The sequence below is a fragment of the Cyprinodon tularosa genome, unplaced genomic scaffold, assembly GCF_016077235.1.
Source record: "Cyprinodon tularosa strain WSP-4 unplaced genomic scaffold, ASM1607723v1 ctg465, whole genome shotgun sequence".
Classification (NCBI taxonomy): Eukaryota; Metazoa; Chordata; class Actinopteri; order Cyprinodontiformes; family Cyprinodontidae; genus Cyprinodon; species Cyprinodon tularosa.
Window position 1 is genome coordinate 437,404 of NW_024039191.1, and position 13,311 is coordinate 450,714.

At 42.0% G+C, this 13,311-nt stretch overlaps 1 protein-coding gene across 2 annotated transcripts in view; it reads left to right on the top strand.

Annotated features, from left to right (window-relative positions):
• LOC119793969 (unconventional myosin-IXAa-like) overlaps positions 1–13,311 on the top strand; it is a 187,950-nt gene that overhangs the window by 106,757 nt on the left and 67,882 nt on the right. For both annotated transcript variants that reach the window (XM_038301304.1, XM_038301303.1), the window contains exons 7-9: positions 2,491–2,591; positions 2,800–2,926; positions 7,934–8,023. In XM_038301304.1, the coding sequence (XP_038157232.1) occupies positions 2,491–2,591; positions 2,800–2,926; positions 7,934–8,023 (318 nt within the window). The remainder of the gene's footprint in view (positions 1–2,490; positions 2,592–2,799; positions 2,927–7,933; positions 8,024–13,311) is intronic.

Consider the following 13,311-nt stretch of genomic DNA (forward strand, 5'->3'; position numbering starts at 1 on the left):
AATAAAAAATCACACACCAGCGGGACGCAGCAATCTTCCAATAATCTTCATCTCTTCTCCTGGTTCTACTCTGTTGTTGCTTTCAAAAAAGGCCTCTGAATGACCCCATCCTGTCTGTGACCCCCACAGGTCAAGCAGAGGGTGGCTTTTTATTCACTAGCGTAGAAAACGGAAAGTTTGGTGGACTAAGGCCACATATCTGATCATCTGACCAACCCTAAAGGCCTGTTCAACCTTTGACCTCTCCCAGTGGTCCGAGTGTGCTGAATTCCACACATGGAGCTGGCCAGCATTTTGAACAGCTGCAAAAAAATTCCAGAGATCTGGAAGTAAAAATAGAAAATAAATAAAAGGAAATGGAGAAAAAAACAGTTTATGCTTCAAGATCCCAAAGGCCAAACATTTTGGATGTATTAGAGTGTTGGGTGGCTGTGGGGGCGTCTCTGTCCTGGTGGTGAAGGATGTCTGTTGGTGGGTTGGAGAGCAGACTGGTTGCTTTAGCTTTAACGGCATGGATGATGCAAAAGAGGAGAAGTTACATCTACACCTCCTGCCAAGAGGCTCCATAATCCCTAAACGCTCCCACTTTGTTACAACCATAAACTTCTATGGCTTTTGTTGTTTTTTTTGTTTTTGTTTTTTGTTAGATTATGAGAGCAAAAATAAACAGTTAGGATTTATTTACAAATTTGGCACTTACTGGCCCATTGAAGGTGGCAGCATCATGCTGTGGGGGTGGGATGTGTTTGGCAGGGGAAGAGAAGCAGGTCACCAATCAGGAGAGGATGCAGGGAGAAAAGCAGGAATTTCCTGGGAAAAAAACAACCTGTAGGCCTATAGAGGGAATTGTTTCATTATTGTTGCAAGCTAAGAACATGTTTTGTCAATAAACTTTACAAAAATAAATAAATTTTATGTTGTAGTTTGTAAAAAAAATAGAAAATAAAAATGCAATTCAGAAATGAAACGGAGAAATATTGTAATCAAAGGTTTGCTGTGCTCATAAAATGTGGCCTTGTTTTTCAAAAATTATATTTTTTACATGTAGTTTTGTTTGGATATGATACTTTTTCAAATATTTCTAAAAGAATATTTTTTACAGATTTTAGATTTTGCTAACGTCCAGCAGACCAATAGAAATCTGTCTTAGCTCCTCCCTCCTGAGGGAAGCCCCGCCCCCAGAACCGAAAGGAATTTGATTTGTAAAACACAGTTTGAAAGAAATCCACTTTCTAAAACTTAAGACATGTCATTTGAGAAAAATTTTAAATATAGAATCTACAAAAGAATAAATAAAAACCATAGAAAGTAGAAAAGTTAATCTCATACCCTTTGATAATTTTTTTTTAAAGTTTCCTTTTTAAAATGCATTAGAAAGGGATTTAATATATACATTTTTTATTCTTTTTCAGATATTCCATTTAAATGTGTTCTTTGCTTCAAATAATACTGGAACAAAATTCCCTCTATACCCATTAGATTGTTTCCTTTGCCTTAAATCACTGCTTTGTGTTTAGTTATATCCCAGTCTAAAGTGCATCCTTGTATCTGGAGGTGTTAAAAGTTCAGGGGGTGTGAATACTGTCGCGAGGCACAGCAGATGTGGATCTGATCACTCTGTTAATAAGCGACCTGAGAAATGTTATTCTGTCTCAATAATCTTCTTTGCTAAACTCAAAGATCTCCCCTGACTTATTTTTTTCTAAACCCCAAATAGCCGAAGTTTTGGTTTTCAACCAAAGCAATCCCTTGAGGCTGCCAAAGCTGATCTCTGTATTTCCTCCACTTCCATCAGTGTATCAAATTGTGCAGCTTTTTGGGGGGGCTTGAGGTCGAAAATAACCGGCGGCCATAAAACTCGTCTTTCGCGGGTCTTGCCGTTCCACCAGAAACCTCTGTGGCGCTTTGCTGCAATCGGAGAAGCTAAGCAGCGAAGTTCCCTGAGTCGTTACTGGCCAGAGGAAACAATGGAGAGGAGTGTAGAAACTTGTGGATTATAGGTTCCTCTGTCTTCCTTCGCAGGCCGCTCGCTGTGGTATGTGCTAATTACAGCTGGCTGTTGGGAGCAGAGAGAAGGCTGACCGAGCAGCTTCCGAGGAGGCACTTCCTGGATCGCTGGACTCCTCAGACATCATTAGTTAGGGTCTGAGTGATTGCAGAGATCCTCCATCTCAACCTTGGAAACAAAGACTGCCTGATATCAGAGTCTCATGATTGCCCAGGAATGTACTCATGTTCGGCATCCAGGTTTCCCCCTTAGTGCTGCTGTGGCCTGCTGCTCCTCTGCAGAAATAAACCATGGAAATATGTTTTGCTTGACATTGTGACATGCTGGTTGAGCCGCATGCTGTCAGTCTAACGCGCTTTGATCCATTCATTGCTGATGTGCCATAAATGTGAAATCAGGTTGATTTTTCTGATACTACCTGCGCTGATTTTTTTTTTTTGGTCTCTGCTCTTCTGTCTCTGCATGTTTGCTTCTGACACCAGCACGACTGTTTTACTGTGGAGGGGGAGGACCTGAAGCATGACTTCGAGCGTCTACAGCTGGCCATGGAGATGGTGGGATTCCTACCCGCCACACGCAAACAGTAAGACAGCCCAGACAGAGATGAAGCATAACCGTAACCCCGCAGCCTGTTGGAAAATTAAATCAACCTGTGAACCTCCTCTGAGCTTTATCAGCTCCGTTTCTTTTTATTTATGGCCTTCCCCTGACTCAAACTGTTCACTCAGCAGATGGGTTGCTGGGAAGGATCTGCATGTGAAAGCGATAACCAAACCTTTTTTTTTCTCCAGGATTTTCTCCCTGCTGTCTGCCATCCTGCACCTGGGGAACATCCGCTACAAGAAGAAAACCTACAGGGATGACTCCATCGACATCTGTAACCCAGAGGGGCTGCCCATCGTCTCAGAGCTGTTGGAGGTAAGCCCAGAATCCAGACGGATCAGCGAAAACTTCATGTTCTCTAGAAAAGGCTGTTTCAGAAACTCTACACCATTGGGGTTTAACCTCTGCCCTGCTGGACTACTTTGAACGCTGCTCCAAAGTGCTTTTATATTCTGTATTGGATCAAGAAAGGATGTTCAGAGTTTCTGTTGAGGGCAGAGATTAGGAGATGCTTCAGCTGCAATTAAATTAGTTTATCTATATGACACCAATTCACAACATGTCGTCTCAAGGCAGGTACAGTAACAATTCAGTCTGACCATACGATCAGATTAATGGTTCAATAAACTGAAGCAGATGATTACATCCAGTCATTGGCTTTGTAGCATCTACTCCCCTCAGGTGAGCATCTGTCAACAGTAGATTTTGTCGTTGACTCTACAGCAATCCCTCACACCAAGCATGCTTGTAGCGACAGTGGAGAGGGAAAACTTCCAATTAACAGAAAGAAACCTCCATCAGAACCAGACTCAGTGTGAGCGGCCATCTGCTGAGGCCGACTATGGTTCAAGGAGAGAGAAGCAGACATAGAAAAAGAAGCAAAAGGCGACTGTCAACCAGCTCCACAGGCGGCCCCATCCAGGAAACACGCAGCCAGGCAGACAAGCTCCGAGCCAGCTCCCATGTCAGAGGATGAAGAGAGCACATCCAGTTAGTCACAGTCAGAGAAACAGGACTACACTGAAAAACAGGCCAAGCTCCAACATCTAGAAACAAGGTGTTGATGGCAGCAGCACAGCTGATATTTCTTATTTTTATTTAACGAGATGAACCAATACAATGTGGTGCAAAATCAAAATCAAAGAGCAGTGTTACCAACTTACACTTTTATTTCATAAAAGGCGTCTGGTGCAAAATCTAGCAGCTTTTTTTCTGTTACTGGAGACTTTTGGCTCTTGACTAAAGTAAAAAAAATTATGATTAGAAAATATAAAAATGAAAAACTGTTTCAGCTATTAAAAGGCTGAAATTCTTCTGCTGGTTCTAAGAAGAAGTCTGAGGTCTGCCCCTTTTTTCTGTTCCTTATTTATCCACTTCCTTGCATATTATAATGTCTCTTTGTCTATTTTCTTTATTTTAATATTCGCAACATGAACCACAAACATGCAGGGGTGGCTTTCGGTTTCTGAGCCATTTGGAGCTGCTTTTCATGAGCTAATCAGTCTGCTGTGTAGGTTTAGTCTGCTGCAGACCCGTTATCTGTCCACAGGAAGGAAAAAACAGCTCCTGCCCTGGCCGGAGCTTTGTTTACGAGTCCATGTGGCGGCAGACTGCACGCACACATGCAGGGGCTCCCCAGCGTGCATGTGAGGGAAGCCCACACTAGTCCCATTTACCTTAGGACCAGGAGACCCGCCTCCCAGAACCATCCACAAACGGCAGAGAACTGCAGGACGAGCTTGTTTAGTCATAAACAAAACAACGTCCCAAGTGTGCCGGAGACTTCCATCAACATCACCGCAGGGATGTTATGACTGCGGAAAGCATGCCAGGAGACCCCCCCCCCCTTCCCCCCACACACTCACACACACACACACACACACACACCTAAAAACACCATGAATGGACTCGCAGTAATCGAGCCGTTTACTGCATGTGACTAAGAGGGATGTTTAATGCTTTAATGTCTGATTCAAAAGGCAAAGCAAAATGTAGTTTTATCAATTCTGTTGCACAAGATTACATGGATGTCTCACTCTAAAAGAAATTGTAAGAATGTACATTTGGTATGTTTATGGTTAAAAAACCTGTTCATTGTTCAGTAAAGAAAATTTTAAATGATTTTAAAACATATACTGCTTAGTTCTGTGTTAATGGATCAGGAAATGAAAATTATGCCCATCTGATTTTTTTTTTCTTTAAATAAAATAATTCATCAAAAGAATGACAGGGCCGTGCCTAGATTCTCTGTTTTCCCACTTATTTAATTAGACACTTATTATAGGCAGCTAAGTTGATAAAATCACTAAATGACATATGCTGATAAAAAAAATACAACGAAAATGCATTGAGTTTTTTATTGTGCATCCCAACCCTTACTCTGGATAAGCACATAGAGGTTTTTAGTGCAGCCAGAATGTTTTATTGATGGATTAAGAGTTTATTTTAGGGCTTTTTGCGTAAGAGGGCCTTTTAAAGGGCGACACAAGTGGCTGAACTTTGCTAAATGCCCTTTTCTGTGGGTGCTGAGATGGTGCAATTTAGACTTAAAACTTATTCAATGTTTCAAGAGAATTAGGGAGCTTTGTGTTACTGGGCAAAGATAATGGGAGACGCCGTTTTAAGAGGGTAGGGATTGATGTAAATCAAACAACTGGGATTTCCTGTTTCCTATATAGGAAAATCGGCTCCTGTGGGCTGATGGATGACTGTTAGATTAAATCTGAGGTTTAAAGTCGACTGGTGGTCGAAAGGTTTCTCAGTGCAGACCTAAAACCAGACCAGTGGAATGTAGCATCTATGAATCAATCAAATCTGATTCAAAGGCATCAAACTAATTTGGATTCGCTTGGAGCAGAACCACTGACCCCCCTTCTCCAAACCAACGCTGGTAAAACTCCTGAGGTTTAAGCTAATAGAGCAGGGATGATGGCAGAGCGGTTAGCCTGTTACCAAGCAACAAATAAAACGGAAACGTAAAGACCAATCAGCGAGCGGCAGAATAGGCTTTGCTCCTCGTAGAGGGATTATCAGGCAGTGTGAAATGAAGTCTGATTATACCACCCCCAATGATCCCCCCCCCAGCACACACACTCCTCCAGCTGTCCTCAATCCACCTCTGTTCATTTCAAAGCTTTTCACCAATGCACTCATCTTGGTGTGTTAACTAATAAAAACACGCCCCGTTTTCTTTATGAAGACGTCACGTTGTTGCTCCCTCTGAGATGTGTCCGCACAAACATGTGGAGGCTCAGCAGCAGCAGCAGCTGCTGTTTGGCTCGCTCCCATAATCCCTCCAGATAGAGGCGATATGTGTGCTGACATCTGCTGCCCCCGTCATCGGCGGTTCAACTGGGGCCAAGTTTGCCACAGGCCACATTCAATTGTCCTGTGAGCACAGACCAGCGCTCACAGGCTAACCTCGGTCAGCTGCGTTAAAGAGGTGAAGGTCAAGTTGTTGACTGATGGGGAAAGACTCGTCTTTAGTGGTGCCACGCGCATTTTATATCAAAGTGAAGAGAAATATCTCATCCTATTTTCTCACAGCATTGTCAAAATGTAAGGGGTAAAAAAGCCTCATCGAAAAAATGGATTACAAGATGTCCTGTATGTTGGTTGTTAGACCGTTAATTGTAAAGTGGGAGGAAGGTAATTCTTGATTAGAAAAAAAAATACTATGCAGCAGGGTTAGGTTATATTCAATGCATTATTTGGAAATATAAGTGTACAAGCAGGGGGGGTTGACCATAAGGCAGTTGCCTAGGGCCCCTACTGTAGTTGCTGGGGACCCCATAAAACTCTGATTACATGTAGGTTAATCCAACTATTCCTTATTTGTTCACATTAATTATGTTTCAGATAAAAATCCTTTGGCTAAAATGCCATCAGAGCGCTTTTGTTGCAAAATTTAGCAAATTTTCTAACCCCTCTGGTACTTTCAATATATAAGAGCCTAGCGCCAAATCTAGCGACTTTTTTCTGCTACTGGAGACTTTGGAGACAACATCTAAAAGCAGCGAACTCTGCTCTCCAGAACAAGTAGATTGGTAACCCCGCCTCCTGCTCTCCTCTATCTTGTCTGCTGTCATGATTCATGCAGCTATTATTTCATCCAAATGAAAAATGGAGAACAGATAAGCAGATCATGGCTTGTCTACAGTGAAAGGAAGGACTGGGTTATTTACTTTGGCCGTCGCCTTTTTGGGTCTGTTTTATGTGTCGTCTTCTCAATTCAGAGCCTGTCTTTGGCTAGGGCCCCAAATTTCCTAAATCCACCCCTGTGTACAAGCCGGGCAGAATAGAATATTTATCAGAATTAGCATCCAATGGGCTCAAGGTGATTCTGGGGAGCTGCAGAGATGCTCTGTTCAGATGGGTTAATATTTATAAGTTAAGCACAACAAAAACTGAGCCTTTATGGAAGAGTATTAGGAAGGCATGGTTAAAAGATATCCATAAGGGTGAATTTCCTTTCACCCATTAACCTTACCCCTGGCCTTACCCCTTTTACGTGTTCATGTGTAGGGATAGGGGTATCCTAATACCTAGGTATGGGGAAGAAGGAGCACACTTCAAATGGAGGGGTGCAACAAATTTATAGGCTGATATTATATATAATGTTTTTGGATACGGTCCACTAAAATAAACAACACATTCATAATTGTGTAACTCTCCTAAACTATGAAACTTTTTTGGAAAATACATACAAATAAATCACGCAAAGCATGTGCATCAGTCAGAATGACCCAGTCAAAGCCTACGCTTTAATAAATTTATGATCCATTACATGATGGGAACAGCAACGTTAAGAGATGCTAGAGAGATTTTGCAATGAAGACAGGGAATCAGTGCCTGCCTCTAAATGTGCAAACCAGTGTTAATTTCGTCAGCTTTGTTCAATTTAGTCTCAGTCTAAATGATGAAAATCAATTTTAGTCTTAGTCAAATTTTAGTCATTTTTGTCATTTTAGTGAACACTGTAAATAATAGAACTTCTTCACACACTGATTCACTTTTTCTCTATTTCATTTATATAACACTGTGCACACTGTTCGTCGATGACTTGTAAATTTAGTCAGGTCTTAATCTTGTTAACGAAAATCATTTTTTATTTTCGTCATATTTTTTTTCCTGGAAACAACTTTGTTTCACGGGAAAAAGGGGCGTTGACAAAATATTTTCCTCATCGTCCTGTTTGATGAAATTAACACTGGTGCAAACCTGGAGGAAAGATTTACAAAAAGAATTATAGCTGTAATTAAAGTTGATTAGCATTTTATGCTCCTAAAACCCAAATAAAATCTATTGTCATCTCTCTTCCAGGTAAAAGAGGAAATGCTACTTGAAGCCTTGACAACCAGGAAGACTGTGACGGTTGGGGAGAGGCTCATCGTTCCTTACAAACTAGCAGAGGTGACTCTTCATTGAATGCACCATCACAACATATCTCACCCTAAGTTTCATCACCAACCATTCCTGTATTTTTTCAGCTTACCTAACAGTAGAGAGGGCCTTTCTTTGTCTGATGGTACATTTGGCCTTCAGAGGTTTAAAGGAATAGTACACTCAAAACATGATTAGCCTTCATTTTCTACTCACCCCCATGCTGAACAACACTCTGGAGTACTTTTTTGATATCTCAAATGCATCTGGAGATCTGGGAGGCTTCTTGCTGTCTGCTGACATTCAAATAATGGAGGTCTATGGCGCCCGAGGCAGAAAGGTCATAAAAGTCCACAAAAAACGTGTCAATATTCCTCCATACTGCTCGTCCAATGTATTCCAAGTGTCCTGAGTGGGTAGCGTCCATAATTTACTCGAAACGAAGTCATTTAAAATGTTTTTAGAGCATAAACAGTAGTGTATAGGATTTCCTAAAAGCGCGTTCACGAGTCTACGGAAACCGCGGCAGACCAAACCAGAAGAAAGTGCGCATTCAGCGTCTAGTCTGCCGATAATGCAAGCGTAGAAGAAGAAATGTGCTGTTTACCTGTGCAAAGAAAGAAACAACGAAAGAAAAATGTCTGAGGACTTCAGTGTTGAGGAAGAGCATGAGTTCTTTGCCGAGCTGAATGCGTATTTTTGTCTGGTTTGGTCTGCCGCGGTTTCCGTAGACTCGTGAACGCCCTTTTAGGAAATCCTATACACTACTGTTTATGCTCTAAAAACATTTTAAATGACTTTGTTTCGAGTAAAATATGGACGCTACCCACTCAGGACACTTGGAATACATTGGACGAGCAGTATGGAGGAATATTGACACGTTTTTTGTGGACTTTTATGGACCTTTCTGCCTCGGGCACCATAGACCTCCATTATTTGAATGTCAGCAGACAGCAAGAAGCTTCCCAGATCTCCAGATGCATTTGAGATATCAAAAAAGTACTCCAGAGTGTTGTTCAGCATGGGGGTGAGTAGAAAATGAAAGCTAATCATGTTTTGGGTGTATTTTATTCCTTTAAGGACTCCTTTTGAATTGAAACATTTATTCCTGAGTGATTTGAAGGGAGGTTCAGTTTAAGTTTGAGAAATCCTTGTTGCCTATCTGAGGAGATTGTCGTGGCATTCCCCTAAGCCCCCACCTCTCCTCAGTCTCTTTGATGGGGGGTCTCTTCCTCTGCAGCTTCCTGTTTCCTCCAGAGTAAAGCGGTAGCAGTGTTCCCTAACAGCAGCCCTGTAGACCTACAGTCTGTGGATTATTATACCTCCTGGGCGCCTCAGTTGACCTAGATAGGTACTGATGAAGTGTATTGCAGCGAATCTGAGCAGTAACGTTCAGCCCTCACTGTATATCCTGCTGTTCCTAAAGCGTTTAAGAAGGATTTAGTCAAAGAACTCATTCTGTTTGTGGCTGCGGGTCTTTAGTCTGAGGAAGGAAACATTGCATGTAGATTGCCTGTTAGCTGTCCCAGTTAGCTCAACAATAGTTTTCCCTATCACCACCACCACACACACTCACTCCAGTCATGTGCTCTTTTCTTAGGAATGTGCAACCTCCACTGGAATATACAGAACAGAAGCCAGAAACCAGATTCTTGTTCAGTCTTTTTGTCTCCGTCTCCTTCAGTCACACACAAATGCACATTTTCCAAAGCACAGCGAGTAGCAGAGGCTCAGACGATGTGATCAGAAATCTAACCTTGTGGGAGAATTACCACTCTGATAAAGGTTGTCTCAAGGCCAGTTTATATATCACTAGTTATGGGATCAGAGTTTCTGTGAACCTCTGATCGGTAGAACAGAACCTTCTGTTTCCCGGGGGTAAATATTAGATATGACATGGAAGCCTAATTAAGCTGGAGGTTATGAGGAGCCCTATTCATCTCATCAACAAGCTCAGTCTGAGGGTGCTTAAAGAGTCACTTTGTAGAATGGCAGCAGGGATTGGTGGGCTTGGACCCAGTCTCCATGGCAACCGTCAGATGTAAGCTAAAAGCTGGGATAACATTGATGCCAGATTTTTCTAACCCAATTATCAGTACAAGTGATAACATCCTGGTAGTTGTTGTTAAGTTCTGGTTAAAATACTACATAAAAACCTCCCCAGATTTGCTAAGCAGACTTTCCCACTGGCTGAAAACCCGTCTGAACCCAGAATCGGCTTTCATAGGCAGCAGAAAGTGGCTCACTGACGCAACCCGCCTCGGCTCTGATTGGCATGTTTTACCCGCTAAATTACGTGACACCGTTGAGTTCTGCATACGGATGTCAACACATCGCGCCAGCCTGTCTGATCTAACAAGTCAAAAACAATACTGCTTACATTCAATAAACACTGCCGGAAGAGCAGAATTCGTCAGAGTTAAGCACGCAGTACCGGACTATTTCACATTACTTTTATCCCCCACCGCTGCTGCCGTGGTACATGTAGTCATGCAGAAAGTGCCCCGCTATACGACAGTTTGGCGGCATGACCAAACAGGATGCAGCAGCACGCTAATACTGCTTAGCTTGTCTGACAGATTACAGCACTATGATGCGGTTTAAACGTCTGACAGACCACCTGCTAACATTTTTATTTAGTCTCATCCCGTCAACGAAAGCTCACAACCATGACCAATATCTTCGTCATCAGAGATCAATTTTTAGCTTGTCAGTTCTCGTTATCATCATGAAAAAAAGGACTGCAACAAAATTATTTTGTCATCGTTGACAAACAACACTGATTCGTAGGGACAAATGAGCGAAAGACACACTTACTAGGCTCTGGCTTCCTTATATGTTGCTCTCCATTGTTTACTTTCCTGGTTTCTGTCACACTGGTGACTCCATCAAAAGTAGTCCAGCATGATGGTGTAAGCAGATGCACAGCAGTGGGGGGGACGAATGCCACACAGCTGCCAGCGAACGGTTAGACCCAGCTTTTAATTTGCCAGTGGGAAGGGAGCCAAATGTTAGCATGTCGACCCATGTTTAAAAAACGCGCATTAACACACTAAGCTATGCTAAGCTAAGCTAACCAGGAGATTCCCCTGTTAACAAGTTAGAGGCTTCTTCTTCTGTCCCCTTCTTGCATAAGAAAGTACCCCTCATAACTCTGGTATCTTCTTAACAGTCTAGCTGCATAAAGTCACACTTGTTAAGCATAGCTCCCACTTGCGCCGCAATTGCTGCCTGCTAATACTGCTGCAATGTTTCTGCTTTTATATCTGCACTGTATATGGCTACAGTCGGTTTTTGTTTTATTTGGTATATATTCCCAGACTTGATTTGATAATGTTTAATCTACAGAGCAAGGTAAGAGACACACGGACAAAAACAGTGGACCTCTCTGAGCATGTGTGGTCATGACTTAAGAGAGGACAAAAGACTCCTGGAAACATGTTGAAATGCATTTGTATTTGCCTTCCAATTTAAACCTGTTTTGTGGTTGCCATGACCGAGTGAATGACTGAGAATTTACACCGGCACAGAAAGGACTTATAAGCATCCATTCTGTCAGTAAAGTCCACAATATAGCTTAGTATACTTCCATTATTTTCAGTACTGTTTTATAAGGTTACTGTCAGTGGTGATCCAGATGTACTGTATGTCTGGATGGACAGATTGTGCTTCCAGGACAGATCAGGTAGTGACACTTACTGCCACCACTATTAATGCTTCACTCATTCAAAACACCATTAGTTCATTAGTGTAAGAGTACATATATAAATGTGAGTAAATATGTATACACGCATGCATTATTGGTGCATCGCTACTGAAGGCCAATAAGTTGTTTAGGAGGCATGCGAGGAGAACATCTTCTCTGTCCCATCATAATACGGAGCTCGAAAAACCAAGAACCTGGAAAATGTAAAGGGAGAGTGCAAAGAGGAAACTGCTTCTGTTAATGGATGGTTAGGTCGTTGTGTTCACTGAAATTCAAATGGAAGGAAAGAGTCTGAGAGCCACGAATCAGATTTTCAGGAGACTACATCAAAAAAAACAATAGAGTTTTATCTGCCTGATATGTTTTTATAGTTTAAATATGCTGTGCTTCTTAGGATCTAACATGTAAACTGGTCCTCATACAGAGAAAAAACTGGCTCCAGTTATAGTGAAACTAAAGTTTGGCCTGATTTGACCGAAGGCCGTGGGAGCGAGCGGAAGCCACCTGTGGAATCCATAACACGCCTGTTTTTATGCAAAGGAAATGTGGGGAGGAAAAAAAGGAGCTGGCAACAATTGCAGTCTCTTCTCAGAAATAATTTCTTTCTACTTGGATAAGAATGTTTGAGAAAGTGTGCTAGGCAGCTGTCCCATCCACCCACATTCGTCCTGGGGAGATTTGGGCGAGGTGTCTCGCTTGGTGAGCAGATGAACCTCTGCAGAGCTCGGCGTTTCCCAGACTTCAGCCAAAAAGTGACTGAAAAGATCAGATGGTCTGTTGTTGATTCAGGTGTTTTCATGTTTCATCACACAATAAGTGAAGCAGCCGCTATATTTACTGCTGTTTCTGGGTAAAGATTTGCTTAAATACATAGAATAAATTAATCTTCACTCAGCATGCAAAACTTTTTAGTCACCTTTTAACATCATTAAACATCTGCTTTACCTTCTTCCATCTTCCCTGTTTTGAAGTGTGGATAAGAATAGAAAACTCTGTGTCATCTATTTATACGTTTTTAAGCCAGGTGAAGAGGAGGCTGTATACAGACTTGTCTCTTCACACTTTGATCAAACTTTAAAGGTATTGTGGAGGATTTTTTTAAAAGACCTGCCCTCTCCACTTAAAAAAATTTATAAAATAATGCATGTGCAAGAGTGCACACAGTCTGTTTCTCTTGTGCATGCTCTATTTAAAATGTGCTATTCTCATAGCTCATACAGATTTACTGTGTCCACATACATCGGGGACTACGTATATCGTGGACTTTATAGTGAACTCGGTTAACTTGCAGTTCAAACAGGTGATCGCTGCTTTTTGCTCCGTTGGTCACGTAACTCCTCCTCCGTTTCGCTGTGCCTGCGCCATCTTTGTTATTAGTCACCACTGTCGGGTAGTGACAGCAGGCCGCCGTGACAGCAAATCCCATAGTGCTTTGTGAGGAGAGCTCTCTGCACAAAGCATCCTGGGCTATATCTTCTGGGGCCTTTCTTTTCTTTTCATACACTAAGTAGACACTTTTCTCTTACGACCCTTGGCCATTTTCTTTTCTTTTTTTTCTTTTTTTTAACAGTGTCCTGTCTGGCAATGTGGCAATAAGAATAATTGTCTTGAT